Raw genomic sequence first — 26048 nt, forward strand, 5'->3', positions numbered from 1 at the left:
AATTTTATGCCATTTGTGTTTCAAGTAGTTTATGGGTTGCAACAACTGAGAAATGGTTCTAAAGAGGATTTGGAGGTGAAGATCACAGGAAGTAATGGATATTTTTGAGCAAAGCTTTGGTACATGACACTTCATTTAAAACAAATAAACTATACTAATTATTGCCAAGCTGTCAGTCAAACACAAGATCCCTAAGCAAATGGTCTGCTTTATTTGGAATGTCTCTACACTGGTACATAGAAAGATAAGTACTATGTCTTACCTTGCAGTAATTATATTAATCTCATCTTTACACGGTGGAATTTCAATTTTGATATTTTTTTCCTTCATATGGGCTGTGGCAACAACATTCACAGGTACTTGTGCACTCATTTTGATGTGTGCTTCCAGCCCAGCCTGGACTGTGTGTGTGTTGATCCCCACTACAAAGATCATCTCTTTAGCCAGCCTGAAAAGATACAATGAGGGTAAAAATACATTCAGATAGCCAGCAGCTGTTGAATTTTTATGGCCTCTCTAACTTGGAAATAATATTCCTTTATTTTATACTAAATACTTACCTTAGACTCATTTTGGATCGCAGCCTAATGTTGGCATTTAGTAAGTCAGTCAATCTGAAATCAGACTTTGGCGAAGGTGTAATCTGTGCTTGAACTATCATAAAGAAAGCAAAAAAAACCTATTAAAAATCCACCCCCACCTTAATCCCGACAAGCATGTTTGTCTTGCTCAAATTTTGAAATACATTACCATTTCCTGCTGCTTTTGTGATAGAAGAGTAATAGAAGCTGGTCTCTGTTGGGAACCCAGTGCAGGTGGGCACGATACGACGGATCTCAGAGGACAGCAAAGCCTTGGTCCACTGCCTCCCTACACCACTTTGAAGGCTACTGATTATTCTCTTTATTGATGGTATTTTTTCATCAGGTCCATACCATGCCTGCAATTACAGAGTTCAACTTGTCTAAAGAAGCAGAGCTTGAATATCATGACCCTTGTCATTAACCATGCCTCAAGGGAAAGTCAGCCAGCAATGATTATAGCTAATCCTGATCAAAGCTGAACCTGATTTTCCTCAATTAATACTAAAACCAAAAACCTCTCTTAACATAAAAGTTTAAAAAACAGAGACAATATGTGAAAGAAACAGTTTCCTAGAGCTTTTGATGCTTAGGTGGTGGTATTTTTTAAATGATACCTGTAACGCATTTTGAATGGCGTTTTTATCAAGTCCACCAAAGAACAACTCTTGGCCAAACATCTTCAGGTAGCCCGATGCAAAAGGTTTGTCACTGGAGAATGCTTTCCAGTCAGAGAGCTGCATGAGAAGAGTAAGAAAATGATTCTTCGTAACCGTTGGGGAAGTAGCACCTTAGAGATTTTATTTCCCCCAAGAATTTACCTTTTTCAGGATCTCCTTGAAGTCATAGCGAGTCTCCCAGTCCCCATTAGGAGAGTAACCTTTAGCAAAAATCTCCTGCACTCTTTCAGCTGTTATTCCCACCTGTGGGAAGAAGTGTAAATACCAACTGGATGATGGTTGTAAGAAGGGATGAGAGGGCAAACTGTGAGTAGACCCAATTACCTCCAAGGGATCAGCCACTCTTCCAAGAAAATGTGCCTGCAGCTGGGATATTGCCACTGTTGGAATTAAGCTGCCCGCATTATTCAATACCAAATATTTAGCTGCCAGTCCACTCATAAGGGAATCTGAAGAGAAATAGGCAGTAAAACACTGCACTGTTAGTTTTTAAAGCCACAGCCTGCAGATTGTATCAATTTACTAATTTCATAAGTCAACAGATAGAGCATGATATGAGAAAGGCCAAAAAATCCAGCAATAAAATTAGTGTTCTAAAACAATCATAAACAGAATATTCTGCTTTTTTGAACCATTAATGGACAAAATTACAACCCCTCTGCTCATTGCATGATGGTTATGCTATTTTTCCATTCCTTCTGCTATATCATTTACATCCAGTCAGGTTCTGTACAGTCAGCTTATGAAATACTTTTATGAGATATAATTTAGAGCAACTTGACAAAGGGGATCAGAAATGAAAACAGATTTGCCATCCTTTGCTAATAGTTTAGGGAAAGTGACATGGATGTCCTATAAGGACAGATGGTGAGGTGTAGATTTGTCTCTCAAATGACTCAGAGGCATTTAATACATCTAGTTCCAAGTATTCTAATTCCTTGCATGAAATGCACTAATTGTTAATTATTGAGTGAACTTTCAGCAAACAAAACTTGTGTCTATTTATTTTCTCTACTTTAGGTTTATCATCTATAATGTTGCTTGGACTTGATGACCTTAAAGGTCTTTTCCAACTGTAATGATTCTGCAATGATTCTGTATTCCTAAATAGGGTTAATCAGAGCAGAGCACAGTCATGTATTCTTTCTGATCTTGGCACAAGTCTCTACAGTTCTGTTTGTTGACTTAATGTAATCCCAACTTTTTTTTAAGTTTCCTTAGGCTTCAAGAAGAAAAAAGCTGATATGTAGGCATCCCTATTTGCTTCCTTTCTTCCAGTCCTCCTCTTTCATTCCTTCCTACACTAGCTGGAGGACAGGGAAGTATTTTAGGAGTCCTTATATTAAATTTCTGCTATCTTCATGTTAGACGTAGACATCATATACTAATAAAATCCCAGCACTACCATAAATCAACTTTGGAAATCCAGTACAGACAGGATAATTACAGAGCCCTGGAAGATCCAGACCAATAACCTCAGTACCTGTACAGAAATTATTGATGAATTGTAGGAAATATGTTTTCAAACATTATGAGTCAGTCTTTGATCTCTTTCCAGAAAAGGAGTACCTAAATTCTCATAAATTATTTAGCCAAAAGTCAAAGAAAATATTATTGCTTAGTCCACAAATATGGGATGTTATGGATTCCCATGCCCATATTACTTTTCTAGTGCCAGTCTCTGTGTTTCAAATAACACATTGCTTGTCAGTCAACATTTTCCCATTCTCTTCTGAATCTGTGTACGTAGACAGGAATCTAGATTAGTCCTTTACCCTCATTTACTCCTCACATCAAGATGTTTTGTATTAGATTTCTGGGACCAATCTTGGTTTCTAATTTCTCTGGACAGTTCCCAGCTTTTCATGTATTTGAGAAATAATGTTGGAAAAGTGACCTACTTAGCCTACTAAATCCATATGAACTGTCATTTCACTATTTTACCCTCACTGCTTTTGTGTATGAAGCTCCTGTGCTACTCAAAGTACTTAGCATTGTCTACCTACAACGTATATGATTCAGCAACAGCTCCTGCAGTCAAAATACAGGTATTTATGCCATCCCATTGATGTCAGAGCAATCAAGTAGAGAATCTTTGGCAGATAGCAAGGATAGATGAGAGAAGCTTGTGTTTTAATGCTGATTCTATACGAAAAAAAGCAGTGATGCCACACTGAGACATTACTAATAAGCTGACTCAGGACTTGGAAACAGAAAGACTAGTTTTTCACTGAATGAACTTAGACAAAATATTCCTAGGTGTTATATGCACTGTGCACTAGAATGAGAGATGGTATTTTTACTGCAATTTTAAGGCTCTATATTTTTTTGTGTTCTAATCCATGAAAACTGTGAGTTAAAAAACCCCATGGCACTTACTGATACTTAGTAAGAAGTGTTGCTCATAAATGATTAAATGATTATACAAAATTCACTGACTTGAAGAGAGCAGGGATATTTTCTATACCTCAGGCATTACGTAGGGCTAATGCTCTAAGAAAATATTTGTCAGTGGAAAATCCTACTGACGCAGTCAGATGATGCTGTAGTCATCATCTGTAGTTCATGCTGCGAAAGTGTGACGGTACCTGCATATATCTGACTAAATGTCTTCTCACAACAAAGAAGGAAAGTTAGTGATTAAGGAAAACAATCTTTAGTACCTAGGAACATTAGCACACATATTCAATTATACGAATCTGTGCATACTGAGAGTCAGATTCTGTCAGTCCTCACATTGAATGAAACCTGGGTCATTCCATTGATTTCAGTAGTGGTGTACAGAGTATGAAGCACTATTTGTGGTGGCTGTGTGTGATAGATTTCAGATTAGAGATAGATTCAGCTGACATTATTGCCTGTCATTAAAAATTCAGCATCTAGCACCACAAAGATCTGTGATGCTCAGGGCGCATTTTTGTTTTTAGCAGGAAAATAGGTAGTGCATTACAGCCGTCACTATGGTAACTCCTCCAGAATGGACTTGCTGAAACATATTTCACCTGTGGCTAGTGGTGACAAATCAAAACTGAAAGTTGGAGGATGGATCCTCCTCCCACACCAGTGTAATAAAGGATAGACTTCATTTAGCTGAGGTACCCGAGTCTAAGATTAGCATGTGTGAGAAAAGGATCTTGGTCCTTATTCTTCAGGATGAGAGGTTTAAATACTACAAATGTGTGTAACAATTTCTGACATTGGTTTTCCCCAAGAAGTAACAGAGATTCACTGAGGTTCTGTATTTCTAGGCTACAGACAGAACAAACTAATCCCTTTCATATAGCCTTCTACCAGCTATCCTCATGCATACTGCACTCCTCTTTCTCGCTGTGTGAAAATTCAGATAGCTTCATTTTAAAAGCAAAAATAAGAGGAGAAAATGAATACCTAAACAAAGAAACATATATCTGCATATTCCTGGAAAAGGCATCTCTCTCCGGATGCCTTTTAAAAGATAGAAAAGTTCAAACAGTGCATATTAGTGACTGCATCTCTTTAAGCATCCACTGTTTCCATCTCTCAGGCAGCAAGTATGTGTTGTATATTACTGTGGTGTTTATGGTACATATTATATTACTTTTACTACAGAGCAGATGAGATTGTCATGTAAAAAACATGAAATCGGGACAGAGCAACAGTAAGATCTACAAATGTCTTTCAAACCACTCCCCTGCTCCAAAAAGAAGGCAAAAGTACTTGGACACTTAGCACCGTGGATTTCAGATGTATTAGACTCTCATTTCTATTGATTACTTTGGAACGTACGTTTACGCATATCAGTGAACAGCAAAAGTGCTAAAACCATCCAAGTTCTCCTAGATAAACAGCACATGTAAGGAGACTGTATTTGTAGATATAATCTCACTAGTCTGCCAGCTACATATGCCAAATCACTGAGGCTGTCATGGTCATTTACATAGGGCAGTTGCTTAAAATATCTCTACTGAGAAAAATATCATATGTGAAAAACAGGCATAGCTACAATTTAACCCACTAAGAGCTATCTTCTAATCTGATCCTCCCGACTCTGACTACATTTGAATATGAAACTCCCCTAGTTGTAACTGTTCAGACTCCAGATCACACATGTGGATCTGCTCATTTCAGTAAAGAATCTTGGTAGGAAAGTGCAAGAAAAATCTTTAGACAATAAGGCTGAGTTAGCTGCACATGGATGAAAACGCGAATGTTTTCGGAGTTTGCTACTTTGCTGGGCACTACTGTTGGGGTGAAGAGTATTTAGCATCACATTTGAATTCAGCAAGAGTTGTAGGTGTTCAGCACTGGCAGAAATTAATCCACTTCAGTAGTAATTTAGGTCCCTTCTGTTTGTTTGGTGATGAACAATAGTATGAAATTGTTAAGCACCACTGAGACTATGGCATTTGATACAGGAGCATGTGCTTCACCAGCTAATGAAAATGGAGGGTTAGAGCCCCACAAGCCCTCTGGTAATTTCATGCTGGCAGTGTACAATGCAAAACACACAGGGATCTAAATACTCTTCAAATGGAGAGCCTGAGATTTTTTTTTTTTTTTTTACTGAACATAGGAAAAAAATAGAAGAGCAATATGCAGCTAACCAGCTGGCTATGAGAATTGGATTCTCACACTGCATGATTTTTTTTCATGCATTGACCTGTATATGTTTCTCTACAAAATCTTTTGAATCTTACCTTTAAACATACTGAAGCGGAAAACCTTGCTGAACTGATATCCAGATCTGTCAAATTTGGGACTTAATGCTCTGACAGCTATTCTACAGGCAGAGGCCCTGAAAAAAAAAAATTGATGAGTATATCAACTCCTCAGTTTGCAACAAGTTTTTCACCTAGGTAAGGGATCCAGATTTCCCTTACATGACTTGAAGATCTGGATCTGTGCTTCTACCCAGGGCCCTCAGATAAGAGTAGATGAAACTTGTCACTTGCATGCTGGGTTCCTTCAGCACAGCATCAGCTAACGTCATCAGTATTGGAAGACCTGGCTTGGTTTCAAGCAAAACCGCTGCAGCTAACATTCGGATCCGAGGATGATTTTTTTGAGTCAGAAAAATCTCAAGGGTAATAGCCTGGACCTGAAAACAATAGATACATTCAAATTTACAGTATCTTTGAACGTTTTGCTGATAACCAGTCATCACTGGTGAAGGATGTCTTCATCATGAGTACAGTAAAAAGGTGTATTATTTAATTATTATGGCAACAATATTCCTGGTTTCATAGTCTGAGGGCTGGAAGGGGTATTATGTTAATGCAGTCTGACTTCCTACACAATCAAAGCCAAGGAACTTTGCTGGATAACTACATCAAGTCTATTATCTCTTTTTGAGCTACAGATGAATATATCTGTAGAAAAAAACACTCTAGGTAAAAGAGATTTCATGGATCCATTACATACCTGAGAAGTGGTTTCAGTGATTACTTATCCCTACTCAGAAAGGTATGCCTTATTTCTATTAATTTGATCTCCTGGGGCCCTTTCTGCCAAACAGAATAAAAATGAAACTAACAAACTCCTGCTTACTACTAGAAATCTCTGTGTCATATAGGCAGCTGAAAACTGAAGAAATACGAAACAAATGGAATTTTCACAGTACTACTCGTGATCAACGTGCTTGACCTCAGCAATATTCAGTATCAAGATGAATCTTGTACCAGAATCTTTGCAGTTTCCATGAGTAGCACTGAAGCTTTTGATCTCAACTTCAAACCGGATGAGGATGGTGTAACACCATTCTAGCAGCCTCCCCTGCACTGCCATGACTTGCCTGGGATTGTGTGATCCATGCTCTCCAATGAAAAGTCTGACGCGGTAAACTTCAACAAACTTTGGAAACAACTTGATTGGTTTTATTGATTTGAATATATTGATTATCAAATACCAGTGTAAAAGTGGTAACAAGGGTGCAGTAGTCTCTTACTAAATGTAACTATCTCTTCAAATTAAACAAGAAAAAACACACATCATGTATTAAGTCTGTTTAATGCAAATATGAGCATGTAGCTAGCTGCAAATCAGGTATTAAACTGGTTTCTGAACAATGAAAAATCCAATCACAGCTATTAACTTACTCTGGATCAATTTTCCCCAAAGAAAATGCATAGAAAATGAACTAGACAGCAGCCTGAATAATATGTGGAAAGCCAGGCCAGAGGGCAATCAGAGACACAGCATTGTTTTAAAACATCCCAGCAAATACCCGTCCCTGCTTTTCCCCATCTAGCTCCTGCACTTTAATAAATTACTTCTTTATTCTTTTCCTTAGAAGCATATCCTAGCACACTATTGTCTGTGGATCAATATGTGTACTCAAACTGGGAGTCATATGCAGAAGAAGGAGTATAAGGGAAGAAGACCCTTATACCTGATATCTTTCTAACCTGATATCCTTCTGTGAGTGCATAATCGGCTGGCTAGATGAGGAGAGAGCAGCAGATGTCATCTACCTTGACTTCAGCAAGGCTTTTGACACTGTCTCCCACAACATCCTCATCAGAAAGCTCTGGCAGTGTGGCTTGGATGAGTGGACAGTGAGGTGGATCGAGAGCTGGCTGAATGACAGAGCCCAGAGGGTGGTGATCAATGGCACGGAGTTGAGTTGGAGGCCTGTGGCCAGTGGAGTTCCACAGGGATTGATTCTGGGGTCAGTCTTGTTCAAACATCTTCATCAATGACCTGGATGAGGGGACAGAGTGTACCCTCAGCAAGTTGGCTGAAGACACCAAACTGGGAGCACTGCCTGATTCACCAGAAGGCTGTGCTGCCATTCAGCGGGATCTCGACCGGCTTGAGAATTGGGCAGAGAGGAACCTCATGAGGTTCAACAAGGACAAGTGCAGAGTCCTGTATCTGGGAAGGAACAACCCCATGCACCAGTACAGGCTGGGGGTCAAATTGCTGAAAAGCAGCTCTGCAGAGACACCTGGGAGTCCTGATTGATAATAAGCTAAATATGAGCCAGCAATGTGCCCTCGTGGCCAAGGAGGCCAATGGCATCCTGGGATGCATCAAGAAGAGTGTGGCCAGCAGGTCAAGGGAGGTTCTTCTCCCCCTCTAGTCTGCCCTGGTGAGGCCTCATCTGGAGTCCTGTGTCCAGTTCTGGGCTCCTCAGCTCAAGAGGAACAGGGAAGTGCTGGAGAGAGTCCAATGCAGGGCCAGCAAGATGATCAAGGGTATGGAACGTCTTTCATATGAAGAAAGATTGCGGGAACTGGGGCTGTTTAATCAGGAGAAGAGGAGACTGAGGGGAGATCTTATTAACATTTATAAATATCTAAAGGGTGGGTGTCAGGAGGTTGGGACATCCCTCTTTTCTATAGTAGATAGTAACAGGACAAGGGGTAATGGAATGAAGCTGGAACACAAAAAGTTCCACTTAAACATAAGAAAAAACTATTTCACCATGAGAGTGATGGAGCAGTGGAACAGGCTGTCCAGAGGGGTTGTGGAGTCTCCTTCCTTGGAGGTCTTCAAGACCCTCCTGAACATGTTCCTATGTGACCTGATCTAGGTGACCCTGCTTCTGCAGGGGGGTTGGACTAGATGATCTCTAAAGGTCCCTTCCAACCCCTACCATTCTATGATTCTATGATTCTAAGTGCTACAGGTTAATAAGAGAATAGTTAATGAAAGCTTTTATTTAACTTTTTGTATTAGGAATAGATTCCTATAAAACAAACAAACAAAATTACTATCAGGAAGAATTATTGAAAATGCAATGTTTCCTTTTAGAAGCATGTTGCTGTAAGGTAAAAATGTAAAGTGATGTCTGTGTTGGATGAGAGCATGCCTCTGTAACCATTGCATGTGATATCATTATCTTGTTAGGGACAAAAGTCACATTTACTAAATGTTCTGTTTAGAACTAAAACCCACACAATGTCTGTAAATTTGTAATTAGGATGCAAACCTCTAGTATCTATTTACAATAAAATCTGGTCTTGAATTACGATTAGATGTGACACTCAGTATTAAATGTCAATTTTCTGAAAACCTTGTTTTGTGGTTCTCTCACATACCAAAGTTGAAGTAGCACTAAACACATTTTGGTCAATAATTTGGCTTTCTGTCTAATGTCCTTGGATAACAAATGTTTGCAATGGAGATACTGATTTGTCTTCAACAACAGAGTAATGGATGCATTCTTTAACAAGAAATTTGTTGCAGTTTGAAATACTCGAGGTTAATGTCAAAAGAAATAAGACACGTCAACTAAGGAATAGTTAAGCATTTTTTTAAAATCTCATATTACAGCTATGTTTGAAAAAAACCTCTTCTTTGCCCTCACCATCTATCATTGATTAGCAGACTTGTATTGATTTATCATAAGCGTAAAGGAGATAGATTTGTTTCCTTACCATTTTTGGGTCTTTCTTGCCTATGTTTTTCAGGGCAACCACAGCAGTTGCGTGGACCTTGAGTGGCAAATCTGAGGCACCAGTTGCATATCCTGGCAAAAACTTCTTTATGTGCTTGATGCTGGCTGGATGTCCTACATTCCCAAGGGCTTTCAAAGCCAGGGTAATTTCTTCTATGTTAGACTTGCTCAGTGCCTCTCCTGCAAAGCCGTGAAGTAGCTGAAAAAAGAAAACAAATCTTCTGTTGAGTTCATTTCAGCTCTTATCTATATCCCATCCTCCAACCTATTCTGAACTTTGACTTTGTCAATTTCAGTTTGTTCAATTCACTTATTTTAAATATTTTCAAATTCTTTTTTGTCCTCATGAATAGGACATTTTATTCATAGAACAAGCATAGCCACGGAAGCTGCAATGAACAGCTATGCCTTAGAGATATCAAGTAAGATTTTCAAAGGAAAAAATAATGTCTAGGAGCTAGTTCCCAGTACCTTTCAGGGTGAGTTGGGAACTCTCCAAAAATGTTTGAATATTTCTATCTCACGGTTGAAGACAGGTGCAAAAATACAGGTATAGATAAATTCCTCGGACCATTAAATAAGATTCCTGAAGACATGGCTAGCATAGGTGCTCTTAACTTCAGGTATGACAGTCACTTTTAACTGTGGATTAATAACTGGCAATGAGATCATTAGGTCATTTTACAGTCTTTGTCATAAGCAACCAGATCACATTTACATTCATGTGGCAAGATTAGAAGCAGTTGTCTGACGGCTGAATATGAGAAAAAGAACTAAATCTTAATAGATAACTGTTTCAGTGCTGACAAGTGGCTTAAAAAAGAAAACAAGATGTTATACAATAACTTCAATACACTTCCCATGCTTTAAAAGACCACATTTGAGATCCATTGAGGGTGTAGAAACAGTCCATTCGATGTTACTGATCAAATGAATGGACATTTTAAAATGCATTCAATAAGTCTATACAATCATTTGCTTTGGGAAAGAATTTCCATTTCCTACCACTGGGCTTCTCAGATTTAAATAGTTCAAGAACATTAGTAACACAGGAGGCACATGTAAGAATGTTGGTCATGTCTGTATAATACCGGGGAAAAGAAAAAAACGTGGCAGACTCACAATGTATTTGGAACACTCCGCTCTTACTTGGATTGGTGGACTGAGCAGTGTTGAAGACTAAAAATACCTGTTTCTCTTTCTGTCTCTATCACTGAGTGGCTGACCTCAGTCAGTGCCAAGTATCTATAGAACCAGGAAATGCTATTTAAATTGTTTTCAGGCCTGCTGATTAAAAGCAGTGAAGAACAGGAGAGTATTACTATTATTAAAAGCTTATAGTCTATGTGGATGACTGGGCTCTGTTCTGGCTGAGAAATGGTTGGGCTGCACACCTTTGGGAAAAAACCTAGGCTTTTGTGTCACTTAGTTTATTTATAAGTATATATAAGTACTTATATTTAAAGTATTTCAGAACAGTGCCATGGGACTTCATTAATAATTGCCAATAAGGCACTCAGAGATACTCAGATAAAAAGTGCTATGAATTATATGCTTCCTCTCACTCTCTTTTGTGCATTAATCTAAAGATAAAAATGCCCTATTTAACCAACTGGGGTTCCTTTCCCTAAAGGAAACACTGCAGTGAAGTGAAATACAGGCTTCTGAATAATAAAGAACGAACTCAAGGCTTAATTTTTCTTTTAAACAATAAATAACAATGCGGTTACCTGGAGACATTCCGAGCAGGAGTCTGATGAAGAGCACTGTTTGTGGCACAACGACGCATAGCTGAGATGGCAAACCTTTCCAAGTACAGTACTTGAGCGTGGGCAGTGTTTTTTCACGATGATCTGGGGAGAAAACAGTTTTTCTTTGCGACCATTTATGAAAAGCAACAATATTAAAAATATATTTCTGTCAAAATCAAGGCAAAACTAGTCTTTTGATAATTTTTTTTCAACAGAGGTAATCAGAGGATATTATACAATTGTATTATATATTTTATTTATATATATATATATAATATTAGACAATGCAATTGTAAAATAATTCCAAGTAACATTTGGAACACTGATCTGTTTCTTTTATAGTGTTTCAGATTTAAATTTGGCATAGGCTATAATCCAAAGGGAGGAAGTCACCCAGTTGTGGAATGGAAAAACACACGTTATTCAAGAAACATTCATCACTGGTTTATAATTGCCTCAGCTATAGCTGCAAAACACTTGAGATACGTTGTGAATGGATTTCAGCACTTTGACCAGATAGGAATATTTCATGGAAACATAGGACCTGAAAAAAGGCACTAGCCCCCTTCCTCCTTGATTGGGAAGCAGAGCATTACTGCACAGTAACAGTCAGGCTGTCACTGCCTTTACAGAGGAGAAATCCCTTGTCTGAGATTCGTGGTCTCTACCTAGAGCAGACAGAAGTAAGTTCCAGGATCTGAAACTAGAGTTAGACCCTGAAGAACAGGAAAAAAATAATAAAAATCATTCAACTTTCTCTTATGTGGGCTCAGAACTAGCATAATTTCCTTGGTTTTGATAGATGTGCTCCAATTTATGCCCATCCTGCTAGGTCAATCAGGACAAATACATAGATATAACGAATATACATTTCTTACTCCCCAGTCATTGCAGACACTGTTAGAGATCTAATCTGATATAACTATAAAGTACATTTGGACAAAGGAAGACTAGAAACCACTGTTTGCAGCAATAACCTCTATCCCTGAGGTGTATTTCACTCATTCTTTCCTATTTCATTCTGGATTCATTTTTGCCCTTTTGATTTGCATTCTCCTCCCCTTAAGACAGTCAGAAAATAAACTCCTTTCATCCTCACTAGAAGAGGTAAAACCTTTATATTTTCAAAAGCTTTGCCATTTTGTCAAAGGAATAAATATGACTGATGCTAAAATCAGTAAAAGCAATTTGAGAGTGTTTAGAGAACCCTACCGTTGCTTCCTCCATCACATCCTGAGTGGGTGGGCTAGAGTGCAGAGCCACAAGCACTGCCTGAGTTGCTTCCCAGTTGGTGACTTCTTGCCTTTCCATTTTATGCCTCAAGAACCTGAGTGCACGGTGATTGGCAACTGCAGAAATTATATCTAAAATGTAGCGCCTGTAATGGGAAAGGCAAGGATCATTTTCCAGATCTGCATTTGAACACAGTCATTCCAGATTTCTCCAAAAGTTTATCAGCAGAAGAGTCACCACTAGTATTGCTTGTACCTGTAAGCTTGTCGACTGGAGAGTTGCTTCCACACTGACTCATAGTTCTCCTCACTCGCTGCACGGAAGAGGTGCAGAAGTTTGAGGGCTTTTGCTGGTGCATCACTGGGAAGCTGTTCAGATGTGCTCTCTACTAAGTCTTGCAGGCTTTCCTCTATCTGCAGGATGATTAAAATGCATGAAGCTCACATGCATTGTTTCCCATATGCACAGATTCCAACCTCCAACAAAGAGTCTGTCCAGTGAATAAACTTTACCTGTCTTTCCACATCTTTTATTGTGAATAAGTGGACAGGAAGCTGAAGCAATTCACTACCAAACTGGTACTGAAGTGACCCACGAATCTTGAATTCTTTTAGTGGTACCTCTGTTGTGTGCTTCAGCACATCAGTCAAAGCAAATTTCTGCCTGGAATGAGGAAACCCAGGAAGATAACATCACAAGATGCAGAGTACAAACTGCAAAAGTCATTCTGCCTCCTTGCATTGCAGTGCAACTACAATTGTTTCAATAGGGTTTTGTTTTGAGGGGCAAAGATATTTACAAATAGGTACAGTTGGACGTGATGGTCAGAACCATACTCTGAGAAGGCCTGAACTTACAGAGCAGGGCTCAGATCAGAGCCAGCTTTTGCCTTCCTTTAGGAACAACATGGCTTGAGAATTTGAAGAAGTGGGAGGTGAGAAGGTATGGTCTGAAGATTATCACAGGACGTGTGTGTTGTGTCTTAAGAAGTAAACTGAGGATTATATATAAAAAAAAAAAGATGGGATTTTTTTTTAGAACTTTTTGCTTAATTTAAACCTTTTAAGATATTCTTAGAAGCTCTGACATGTCTGTGCCTGCTGGAAGCTTCAAAAGGAATTAAAAATGGTTAGATATGATAAGAAATGCTACAATGTTTTTACTTGAAGTATTACAATTCCCTTCCATTTTGCCTCGTCAGCTGAATGTCTTGGGGACTACAGAAGATAAAAGGTTCTCAAGAAGTTTCAAATTGGATTTCCCAAACAAGAATGGATAGATAAATTCAGGATTTGTCTTTGGAAAAGTACTCAAGTTTTTGGAAAGTTTTCAAGAAGCACCAAACTTTCATATTTTCTTAGTAAGAATAACTCCAGTGAGAGACTGTTTTTGTAAATATTTACTATTTTTGCTACATTTTCATCTAAAAGGATGCATCCTATTCCTCCAATTACATTTAAAATAGGTCATTTAAGACACCATAACAAAATCAGGCATTTGTACTGAAGAATTGAAAACAGTCTGAAAGCAACCTTTCTGTACTACACCGTATCTCAAAATCTCTGTAGAAAATGGGCATGTTTATTTTGGAATCTCTACAATGATCTTCTGTATCCTTTCTATCTACTCTTTCCATATGAATTGCAGAGAACTGCTGCAAAAAATAGCATATAAACTACTCTGCAGAAAAGCCACTGGAATTTGAATAGGAATCCCTCAGAATCCACGGAGATCTTTTTCTCTGTTGAAATTTTATACAATATTATTGAAAGTGCATTTGGGTCAGAAAGTATAATGTCAGGTACACTTGGACAGATTTAACTCTCCCTTCAAGAACATGATGAATCTATTTTGTCTTCATCTTCATCATTTTGGGAAGAGATATGACTGCCTAGAATAGATGGGGAAGAGTTATACTCCAAAGAGAAGTAAATGAATACTAAAGATAGGGTTTAAGTGGTGAAACAATAGTAAAACCTCTCTTGGCTTTGAAAGGTGCTGCAGGAGGCTTATTCTGAACAAGTCTGAAAACTATTTTTTCTTTTCTTTTTTTAACCACAGAAAGTGCACTGCAGAAATAACTTCTGAAGATTTGGGTGACATCCACACCTTTACAGCTATCTTATATTTCGTCCCTTCTGCTTGGCAGTGAAAAAGATCCAGAGAAACTGGGAAAAATACACTACTCTTTTCGAGGGTTCAATATCTGAGGAAGAACAGTAAGGAAGATAGTCAATGCAGATTTGCAGAAGGAGAGTTTAAATCAGCAAAATCCCATTGGTTCAAGACTAAAGCTCACTATAACCTTTAATTTCATAAAAGCCCTACAGTTGTATCTTTATCTTGATAGCATGAGATAGTAAAGCCATTTTCATCTTTACTGTTATCTTTTTTTTTTTTGTGGTTAGCCAAACTGAACATGTTTATCATATTAATGAAGTAAATTAGTGATGTATTACCATGAACTTTCTGATATTGCAATTTCAAAAACTTGGAAATTGGTATTTTGGTATTTTACTGGTATTGGTATTTTATACCAATACATTCTTGGAAAAGCTAATGGAGCAAGGTGAGATTACAGCAGCTGAAGAGTGGGATTGAGGTATATTTTCTGTACAGCAATTTCTATGAAAAAAAACTCTCTCTTCTGTAGAGCAGCCCTGTCCATATAGTCCATCACTAAAGCACATAACTAAAAATTGTTTCAAGAGATGATTTTGGTGCAGATGAAAAAATATTCAAAATCTGAGTTTGGGGGTTTGAGCTAAAATTGAGCAAGGGTATAATTTCCTAGACAACCACTCATTCTACCTCATCCTTGTTTAAGAAATATCCAAAATTTACAGTGTAAAAGCAAATGCGTTTTACATGCCTTGAGTGCTATCTTTTTGCAATAAAATTCAACTTTCTATCAAGAAACAGTTTTGATGGGAGATTTGCAAACTGTCCACTGTACTTAGGAAGTATATCAGAATCCAAAGTCCTATCTAGGTTTCCTGTGAACTAGTCTTCAAGGTCTCTTACTGCATTATTATTTTCCAGGGAACTCTGGGTTGCAGGGAACTCTCTTTCAATGAGTAACTGTCTTTCAAAGTACTTTACTGCAAATATATTAGTTCACAATTTTTCAGATGGAAGTACATTTGGTTTGGTTTTTATGACATAAATCAAATAACCTTGAGAAATAAAATAGTCAAACCCTGCCAAGTTTAGCTAACAAAATTTGGTTAGTGATGTGCATGTTTCAGATTTACAACTAACAGTGAAGATTGTTTTTATGAACTGTTTGGGATTTTATGTAATTAAATACTGTCAAACAATAGGATGTGGAAGTAAAGGATATATTTCAGTTATGGAGTTTGACCAGATTACTGAGATAGTAAGTTGCTGAATTAAAGGCATATACACAGTACCTTGCTTCTACTATAGCATTTCCTCCTGTTATCTCATTGAAGGGTGCAAACTCGTGGATCTCCTCAACATCAGCTTGTGTAATTAAAGCTTCATTACGTGTATATTTAATTTTGTAATTGTAGGTAGCAGTTGCCTGGGAATTCTTGTTTCTCTTTATAATATAAAAAAGCAAAGAAACAAAGAAAATAAAAAGTCATTGAACTTCTAAATTCTGTGACTAGAAGCTATTGTCTCACTCCAATTCACTTGTTTTCCAGGATGGTTTGTTCATTGGCCACATGAGCAGTTTACATGAATTCTGTGTGCACACTTCCATGAGAGAAGTCAGGCATGTTGCCTAGCTCTGTTACTTTTACTGCTAACATTAGCTGTCTTTTCTCTTTCCCAAATATAAATAATTGGGTATTCCCTGGAGGAAACACATTTTCTGAGGAGAGCAGCAGTATAAGCTACACAGTTTGTTCTTTTGAAGACAGGATTATAATGAGATGCAACAGTACTTATCTTGAATAGCAGAAACTGGACATTGTGACAATCTTTTTTTACTCAACAGGTGAATTAATTCATCTGATAATTAATGGTTTCCAAGCCAGCTAGTTCGAGCTAGTTGAAGTGCACCTGCAGTATATTACAGTCTGCAGTCCATACCTCTATTGCTCTGTGGAACTGATTTTCATATAGAGAGAAAAAAAATACAGAAAATGGCTCTTCTCTCATTTTAAGTATTAGAAAGAAAGAGGTAGCATGGATTTCAAATGTCTCTCTGTGTAAGGTTATAAAATATGTATATACACTATCACTCTAGTTTACCTGCTGGCAGGTCTGGCATGGATAAGTGTATGCTGAACCTGTGACCATTTGAACTTTCTCTTCACAGCTGTTCAGGTCCTTGGATTTGGTCACATAGACTAGATTTGCTCTCTTGTTTTCCTGGATAGCATACATTGTGTTACAAATACCTCCAATCCCAGCCTGGCAAAAATGAGAATGAGATCAGAGAAGTTCACTCTTAGGCAAAGCTTCACCAATTCCACACATGGACTTCCCTGTCTAATTCTGTGGTTTTAAAATTCCTGATATAAGGGAATGCTTTTTTGTTCATGGTAATTTTCAGAAGTGAAATTAGGATGATTGTTAGTTTTGTCTCTTTTTCAAGTGTACAGGTTTCCAGTATACCAAATCAGAGTTTAACTGACTGAACTAAAATTCTCAAGAGTTTCATGAGGAAAAGATTTGGTGTCTCAGGAAAGGTAAATAGCAATTTCGAGGTAGAGCTGTTGATTATGAAATACAATTTGAGGAATATTGATAAAAAGTGTCAAAATAATTTATCAGTCAGAATAAAATCTTATCAACAAAGTATTTTAAGGCTGAAGATGACATTCTATGCTTAAAAATTGCTATTATAAACAGCTTATAAATGCCTATGGAACAGGTCTTGGAATATCAGATGGTCTGTCACAAGCTGAACAGCAATAATTAAAAAGAATTTCAGGATAGCAGAGTTTTGATTGTTGTTTTTCTTGAGTTTGAAGTTTTAGCTCAGATCTTCAATAATATTTCAAGCATATATATTTATAAGAGCTCTTAAATCTCCCCAGTCAGTGAGATTTTTGGAGGGGAAAATATTTGATTGCATTTTAGGAGGCAGAGTTATTTCCACTATTTTTTTATTGTTATTGATAGCTTAGCCACCCCAGAGAGCAGCTCTGGGCTATGTCAGAACAGAAAAATGGTCATGTGGTGGTTAGGAGGCAAGACATTACCTACTTCATCTTTAGCTTAACAGTATTCCTGCAGACAATGGCTTCATTAAAGGAAATAAGAATTGCCTAAGCCTTTTGAAAGACTTGTAATTTGCAAATACAACTGTGGGTCTCCTGTATAGATACTTACAGTACAGGTGTGATAGAGACATCTTGACTTTAAATGGGAATGTCCAGCTCACCAGGCACAGTGGGGTGAAATAGCCTCCTGCCCAGATGGACTTTCTAACTTTGTGCAATTCATGGCTAGCTCAGATACCCTTATCCTACACTCTGCAGGATGTGATGTAGACTTTTCCAGCTTAGTCCTTTAAACCTCTCTGCAGCTGATACTTTGGGATTAATAACCGTTATCTTTCTCTACAGAGTGACTTGAGATTGTCAAGCAAGGGTGTTAATGCTCATTACTCAGTTGCTGTCCGAGAAAACAAAGAAAACTTAGAAATGGTTCTCAGAGGTGAAGTCACATATATCGCTCAGCAGCAAGAGTAGGATATATTGTTAACTGAATTAGAAAGAATAAAGATGTAAAACTAGATATGAGAAGATAGTGATGCAGAATATGTGACTCCACCACCTGGGTTTTTATGTGCAACAAGCAGTGTGAAAACATTAAATCAAGTGGTTCCTTTCCCAGAAATAACTGTACTTACATAAAAATAAATTAAAAAAAAATTGAAGTTACTCCAGTTTGCATTTTCAATAAAAATAACATTAAAATATAATAATTTCAAGGCTTTTGCTGATCTCTGAATCAAATGTAGTCTAATCAATGTAAATAAGGTTTCACAAAAACTAAACACATTGCAATTTCTGTGGTGAATGGTAATATCAGATGATTTACCTAGACTAAGATATTAAAACCTGAAAAACAGTGGAAGCTCCAATAGACTGTCATCTGCAACTGTCAAAGCTATTACAGTAATGTCATGACATATATACCGGCTTTTGTCTAAAAGAGGAGCTAAAAGAGATTAAAGTATATATGATTGGTAGGAAAGTCAAATTACTGTTATTTTAGCTTTAATCTTGCACTGTATGTTTAAGCCTGTTTTAATACAGTATTCAAATTTTATGTAGGCTTCAAATTTCTCTTGAGTTTTCTTTCTCTAGAATCACAAGCCAGGTTTCTTAAGGGTCTAATAATGCAAATGCATGCTCTGAAATACTTCAATTGCTATTCTATTCTCCTGTTTAGCTACAGCGCCGTCAAATGTTGCCCCATAAGAACAGCATAATAATAATTTCCCAAGCTTGTTTCTTGTTAGCGAAGTTTATGTGAATAACAAATTCAGAAAATGCAGTAGATGGATATGAAGTGAAAGCTTATTTATTTACAAAGTGATCACAATTGCCAAAACAAAAAGCTCACCTCCTGTAAGCTGTATGAGTGTTGCATCTTCTTTATACTTAGCTCCAGCACATTTAGAATTCCTCTGTAGATGTTCAGACCATCATCAGAGACAGAATCAGGTGCCATAATGTTTCCAACATGACCACTGCTATATTCAAACTTGATAGGATTACTAAGTTGCCCAGTTAGTAGCTGGGTCAATTTAAGTGATCGAGAGAATGAGCTTGTAGGCCAGACACCATTGTACTCTGCTGCTTCAATTGAGTGAATCTAGAAAAAAAGAGGGAATATAATTCCTCTTAATTTTTTTCCATTTAACTTTTTTTTCAATGCACATAAACACCTAAAACTTTACTTATTTCAAATATACACTTTTAAATACCGCAATGCCTATTCAAAGTGGTCATTTAACATAGCTAAGTATCAATATACATATTTCTATATATCAAAGGAAAGCGAGTAATGCAAAGGACTGTGATATTTCCACAGTCACTGCACTCTGTTCTGTTTCACAGATAATCCATATTGCCAAAGATTGACTTGTATGAAGAAATGAGCCAGACAAGAGCTGCATGAAGCAGGTTGATGCCCAAAAGTAGTACGGAAGATCTGCAGGAAACTGCAGGAGAAAGTTAATGTCGCATAAAGTATCATTAACTCCTGTTGTGAACTCTGTCATCCTCCTCACTGGGGTCACAGAGCACAGACAGCCGTCAGAAACTAATAACAACATGGCTGCTGGGCCAGACAGACAGTCATAATTAGTTTGAGCAGTGGAGAGCAGATCACGAAAATTGCCCTTGCCAACCCGTTTTGCTGTGGAGCTGAAGGCTCCGGCACAGTCCCCTACCCTACTCTGCACTTCACTCTCCAGCCTCAACCTAGGGCACATCCAGGCAAGTAGAAAGTTGCGCTAAACTACGTATAACTCAAATGATTTCTGCCCCATGGTAATGGGACACATTAAGCTTAGTTTCTCAGAGGACTCTTCCCTTCTATATATTTTGACAATTTAAAGATACTGACATCTCAGGCTGGAGATGTGATGCAAGACACGAGATTAATTTCTCAAAAAGCCACACAAACTAAATCCTCACACAGCAAATCACTGGAGACTGCACTTTCATATTTATTTTTGTTATTGTCGTTGGAGAACACTGCCAACACCAGTAACTGAAGCTTACAGAGGAGGCTGTTAAGGAGCAAATCCCTCATGCTGCCTCTTGGACATGCTTCTGGCATATTGTATACAGGTAGGTTTGGGACTGCTCTTCAGGGTCAGGGTGAGTTAGTTTTCCCCAGCCCTCAGGGCCCAGTCAGGACTTACGCTGTCTGCTAGGTTTTGAACACAGCTGGCAATTCTTACTTGTGGGTTTGTGATGAAAAATTGGCAGCTGGAAACTGCCCAGGGAACACAGCTTTTTGCTTGGGCTGAATGTGAACTAGTAGGCTACAGATGAAAGATTAATTCCCTGAACCATCCCTCCAAACTGTCTAATTTAAATATAACAGCAGCAAAATAAACATTTCCCAAAGCAGAAGGAAATAAATGTATGGTTGCCTTTAGTTTAGAACTTGCTCCAAAAAAATCTTGTCATTTTTTTTCTCATCTTCTCCTTGACTGAAATTATTTCTGTATATATTTTGGAAATTAAAACTTTTCTCCAAATGCACTTGGGCAGGTGAAATAGCATTAGAAAGTTTTAGGTGAAGACTCATCCTGGCACACCAAGAGCTGTTTCATCGAGAATGGGGAAGGATGTGGGGGAGGATGCTTCTGCCTCCTCTATGCCATGGAGGTGTTCTACTCACCAGTGCAGATGTATAGCTCTTATTTAGTTGTTGGTTTTTTGTTTTTTTTTAAAATCCAGCCATTTGCAAAGGTCAGGGAAAAGCAATACTTCCCATCTAGATCTATTATAATTTGAACTTACAGAAATACCTAGTAACAGAAGGCTAATTGAGGCTGGAAGGCTACAGCATTTATCAGACAGTCACTGGTCTTTTTAATCTGCAGTTTTCAATTTGCCAAATAAAAGCTTTTATAAAGATAATTTTTGTTCCACATATACAGAAGACTAAGTGGAGTTTGTGTAAAGCAATCGAAGGGTGCATTTCAATACATTCATTAGAAGCAAGTATAGACCTCTGTTAAAGGCAAAAATGCTTTTCACATAATCAAAACTCTTAGCAATTACTCAGCATGCAGTAAAAATATACAATTGAGGATGACAAAGAATGTCATTTGGGACCCTACAGAAAAAGAAGTCACCAGATGACATTAATTATGCTAAATATTGAATCCCATCCAGCTACTGTGGTATGTTTTATTGCCTTTTGTTTGCTGGTTACAACATCAGCTGATTAAATAATCCTAGGTTGTACAGTTTGGAACAATTGGATTGATCCGATAATAAATTATTGTGCATTTCAAATTACATTCCATTGTTTCCCTGACCAGAAAGTAGAAGAAATCTTTCAAGCCCAAGGTTGGCTTGAGCTGAGAATTACCTGGCAAAGTGCAAATAGAATTTAGGGCACTGCATAAAAAAATAGTACTGTTAGTTACATTCTCCCTGAGTAAGCACAACACATGATAAAAATTAATTACCTCCCAAAAGCTTAAAAAAGAAGTCAAGTATGAAGAGAATTTTACCTTTCAAATTTAATACATTATCTTACCTTAATAAGACAAAGTTTCGGCCCAATACCACTAATTTCCACTTTACTTTTTATTCTTATCCCAGCTCTTGCAAGTCCTTTTTCTGGAAGTCCACTGAGAAGCACACTTTCATAATCAAATACATAAACCTTGTTTTCACTGAAATTGGGTTCTGAAAAGAAATGGTTACCATAAAATGTTATAGAAACTGTACAAAATATATTAAACTGCCTGTATCAGAATGTATGGAACAAAAAGGTGAATTTGTTCATTTTTGTACTTCACTTGAGCAAAATTAGCTGTTGTAAATTTGTATTAAACAGTGATATACTTTTCAGATGCTATTTGGAATTTCATTCATTATAATTATATTAGCTGATAGGAAAATTACTTACGGTAATTAAGATGCTGGGTCCCTTAAATAGAAGGGGGAAAAAAAAAAAGAGTAATGAAATAACAAAGCAAGATTCTCCCATCCAAATGCTAATATATTTTAGTATGAAAGGTGATATCTCATCATCTACATATGCCATAACTCTTGCTAATTAACTTTACTACTAGTTCAGCAGATAGCCAAAAGCCTTTTTCCCCTAAACAACAAAAAAATTGTCATGAAATATTTGTTCTATAAAATGTTAAAGTTCACATTTTTAAATGAACTATATTTAGATTCTGAAACATCTCCTGAACCTATTATATTAAATTCATCAAAGCAGGTAAGTCACTTACCCACCAGATTTAAAACCAAGGCTAATATCAAACCCCTCATGATGGAAATAAAGGTGAACGTCCTGGCTTCTCTTTTATAAAGGCATGTGCTATGACATGCTTCTTTTGGCATGTTAGTTTGACAAATAAGTGTATTTTAGAAAGTGTATTGATCAATCAAAAACCAAACATTTCAGAGGTCATGAATGGTGACAATTTCAAGTCACCTCATGACTTCAACTGACTTACTTTCCACGTGAAATAGTTTTAATTTTTAAAATATCTAGCTTTGCTATTTTTTCACTATTTCTCCACATTGTAATTACACAGTAAAACTATCATGAAAATTTAAAATTAAATATAGTTGCTCAATAATAACTGAAATAGTTTAGCTTTTCTCCAATTATGTCTTCAATCTTTCAATAATTTGCTCTTGCTAAGGGTCACAGCTTTGGGGAAACTTTGCTCTATCATATTTAAACTCTACTTTCAGAGGATAATTTGTGGTTGATTTCATAGATTTAGAATTGGGAAACCTTAGCACTCATAGACATGCAATGAGAAACTGTCTTTCCATGGTATCTACCATGGCTGTCTTTGCAAGCATATCTTGTTACCCACACCTGGGTAATGAGAAATCTTGTCAGTATGACCTACACATTAGCCTCTGGCTAATGGTCAAAGTTTATACTATGAAAACAGAAGGAAATTATTTTATTTGTTTATAAGAAGAATCTAATAAAAAAAGAGTTACATTTCCAGAAGGACCTCAGTGTGCTGGGAACACCAGGTCCTTCTCTGTGACTTCTCCTGTGGCTTTGACTGCTGCCACACTTGGGAAAACATATCCAAAATTTCCCACTTGCAGTGATAACAGTTAGACCAATCCTTAGCAAAACTAAGGAGGGAGTGTACTCCCTAATCTCAGTTACATATATTTTTTTCAAGTGTTTAACATTTAACTTGAATTTTAGATTGTCTTTTGGTCAAATAATAAATTAAATATCACATTAAAAACACAAAGGGGGAAGGCATAGCTCAGGAATTTATAACTGGTCTTTCCTTGAGGCTGTGAAACACACAACATACTTGCAAATAATGCACATAGTCGGGCAGCTAGACTCTATCGTCAAGGAGAATCACAAAATCATAGAAGAGTTGGAAAGGACCTTGAAAGATCATCTAGTCCAACCCCCCTGCCAGAGCAGGACCTTCTAGAGTAGGTCACACAGGAACTCATCTAGGTGAGTTTTGAATGTTGCTATTTATCATGGTGAAACCTGAGCATAAATCCTCAGGCCTCCAGCCTCAGGCTTGAGAATATACTTACTGCGGACCCCATCAAACAGTTTCTTTTCACAATTAATTCATCTACCTGGAGTGATGTCACTTGACTGAGGAGTAATGAAGTTTACTATTGTGGTGCCAGTGCACCTGAGCTACAGTCAGGGATGCAGCTGTGTAGTCTCTCTGCTGCTGCTCCCTGCGGCTATGCTGACTGGGCAAACAGTGGGAAGCCAGAATTCAAATGTGGACTGTCTTCTGTGTGTATCTTTGCTTCTGATACCTCCAGAAACCCCAAGAACTTTAATATCGCAGCTTTGTTTCGTAAAGGGAAAGATACAGAATTGGATAAGTAGTCAGACTTTCTTTGGAATGAAATGTGTGTCTAGTAAAATATTAAAAAATCTAACAGACATATGAACCATTACAAGGGATTCATAATTGGGTTGTTGGTTCAGAGTGGGTTCAGACAGCAAAAAAAATAAGTGCACATGGATTTTCCTTGATATTTTCTTTTACGGTGCTAACTTGTGTGAGATATAACAAGACACATCATATTGTGGGCCCTGTCAAATTCAGCAGCATACCTGTCTGGCACGCATGCACTATGAAGCATAGTATAGTTTGAAATGTCTTACAATCACTTTTTTTTTGCAGCCAGAATGAAAGTAAATGCACAGTAGCAGTTTAATACTGTAGCTGGTGACATGTAAAACTCTCCTGCTTCAGTCATCCTGCTTTCACAGCACTGCTCACCAGTGCCACAGCATGACCTCTGCAGTAATATTGTGCTATCATGCTCAATAGCCACACTTCCACAGGGCAGAAAGTATTATATATATATATAAAATATACATTTGTACATATATAATATACAAAACTATATAGGCAAAGCTATTAATTTAAGCATTGTTAACATCATATTGAAATAGTATTTAAGGGATACATGTATAAAAATGGAACTATAACATTGCACAAGTTTAATAGAAAGCTTTATAATTATGATGTAACTTGGGTAGATTTGTTCTAACTTGATAGTGAAAATACTACATTTCTTTTTTTGATTGGGTACACTGAGTCTAGGCTCACAGTCAGCCTGTAGACACCTGATTGCTAGACAGTTAGCTAAAGTAATTAAGATTGTGCAGGTGGCATTGTTCTCTTCATCTGCAGCATGTTCTCGGTCTTTTTAATAGCTCCTCCCTACCCAGACTTGTTTTCCTGGGGGTGAGAAAGTGATCTATGAATCGTTGTACCCATTATTGCTTTAGAGGAACAACCTAATAAATTCAGTAAGTGGAGAGGAGACACAGCTAAAGTTTGAGGGTCACAGCACTGGGCTCTAATCCTTTCTCCAAAGCAGGCACGTCCTTCCAGCTAACTCTGAGGGAATAACAAGCAATATATCACTTTAAGGAAATGGATAAAAGGAGGAAAGGTGAACGTCACAGTTTTTAAAGCCAATATAATTTTTCTTAAACATTCAACATGTAATGTAAGTAAGCAATAAATATGAAAAATAAATAAAATGCTACTAAATACCATGCCCCCCCCTTCACTTGGTTCCAGGGGAAGAAACTTTAATGTGGACATGAGCTTTATACATAACCTGTATATTTTCACATTTTTTTCTTTATTTTTAGACATAATGACAAAAAGGAATTCTTATGAAGCAATGGGAAATATGTTGGGATTTTTTTTTAAAGGAAAAAAAATAGATGATATTGAATGTTACAGAGAGTGTGATGGCTATATAAGGAGTGCAATAAGATGAGGTAGACTGCATTGAATTTACAGGGCACTTACACTATAAATGAAACATGAATACAGCCTAATTAACCTGATTAGAGCTATTGCTTCCACACTGCAATTGTCTTTACAAAACATATTCTGCTTGAGTAACAGAGTATTATTATCGGCTGTTGTACTGCTGCCGATAGCTTTGCACTCTCCTTGTTCTGTATTCACATTGTTGAATTACGGTGCAGTGATGCCATTTCCATCCTGCTAATATATAGCCTAATGACAAAGCAGGGATTAGTAAAACAGCTCCCAAGCAACTACAGCAGGTTAAAATAGATATCATTGGTTGGTTAAGCTAAATGACTTTTAGCGTTCAGTTTTCCTCAATTCTAAAGATCAAGAAACCCTACTTTAAAATTTGTTTTTTAAAAAAGATCACAACTGTTTCACATTTAACATTCACTCCTTGATTTTTTTTTCCCCTCAAAATAT

At 37.3% G+C, this 26048-nt stretch overlaps 1 protein-coding gene across 1 annotated transcript in view; it reads right to left on the bottom strand.

Moving 5' to 3' along the window:
• Window positions 1-26048, bottom strand: part of LOC104563858 (vitellogenin-1-like) — a 78672-nt gene that overhangs the window by 22279 nt on the left and 30345 nt on the right. The window contains exons 3-19 of the mRNA XM_062004345.1: window positions 21842-21993; window positions 19178-19429; window positions 16850-17011; window positions 16039-16190; window positions 13138-13288; window positions 12881-13038; window positions 12605-12770; window positions 11372-11494; window positions 9622-9840; window positions 6121-6338; window positions 5938-6035; window positions 1586-1710; window positions 1403-1504; window positions 1199-1318; window positions 751-940; window positions 561-654; window positions 263-448 (exon numbers count right to left, since the gene is read on the bottom strand). Coding sequence (XP_061860329.1) covers window positions 263-448; window positions 561-654; window positions 751-940; window positions 1199-1318; window positions 1403-1504; window positions 1586-1710; window positions 5938-6035; window positions 6121-6338; window positions 9622-9840; window positions 11372-11494; window positions 12605-12770; window positions 12881-13038; window positions 13138-13288; window positions 16039-16190; window positions 16850-17011; window positions 19178-19429; window positions 21842-21993 — 2668 coding nt within the window. The remainder of the gene's footprint in view (window positions 1-262; window positions 449-560; window positions 655-750; window positions 941-1198; window positions 1319-1402; window positions 1505-1585; window positions 1711-5937; window positions 6036-6120; window positions 6339-9621; window positions 9841-11371; window positions 11495-12604; window positions 12771-12880; window positions 13039-13137; window positions 13289-16038; window positions 16191-16849; window positions 17012-19177; window positions 19430-21841; window positions 21994-26048) is intronic.

This window comes from Colius striatus, chromosome 10, assembly GCF_028858725.1.
Source record: "Colius striatus isolate bColStr4 chromosome 10, bColStr4.1.hap1, whole genome shotgun sequence".
In the NCBI taxonomy this organism is placed as follows: domain Eukaryota; kingdom Metazoa; phylum Chordata; class Aves; order Coliiformes; family Coliidae; genus Colius; species Colius striatus.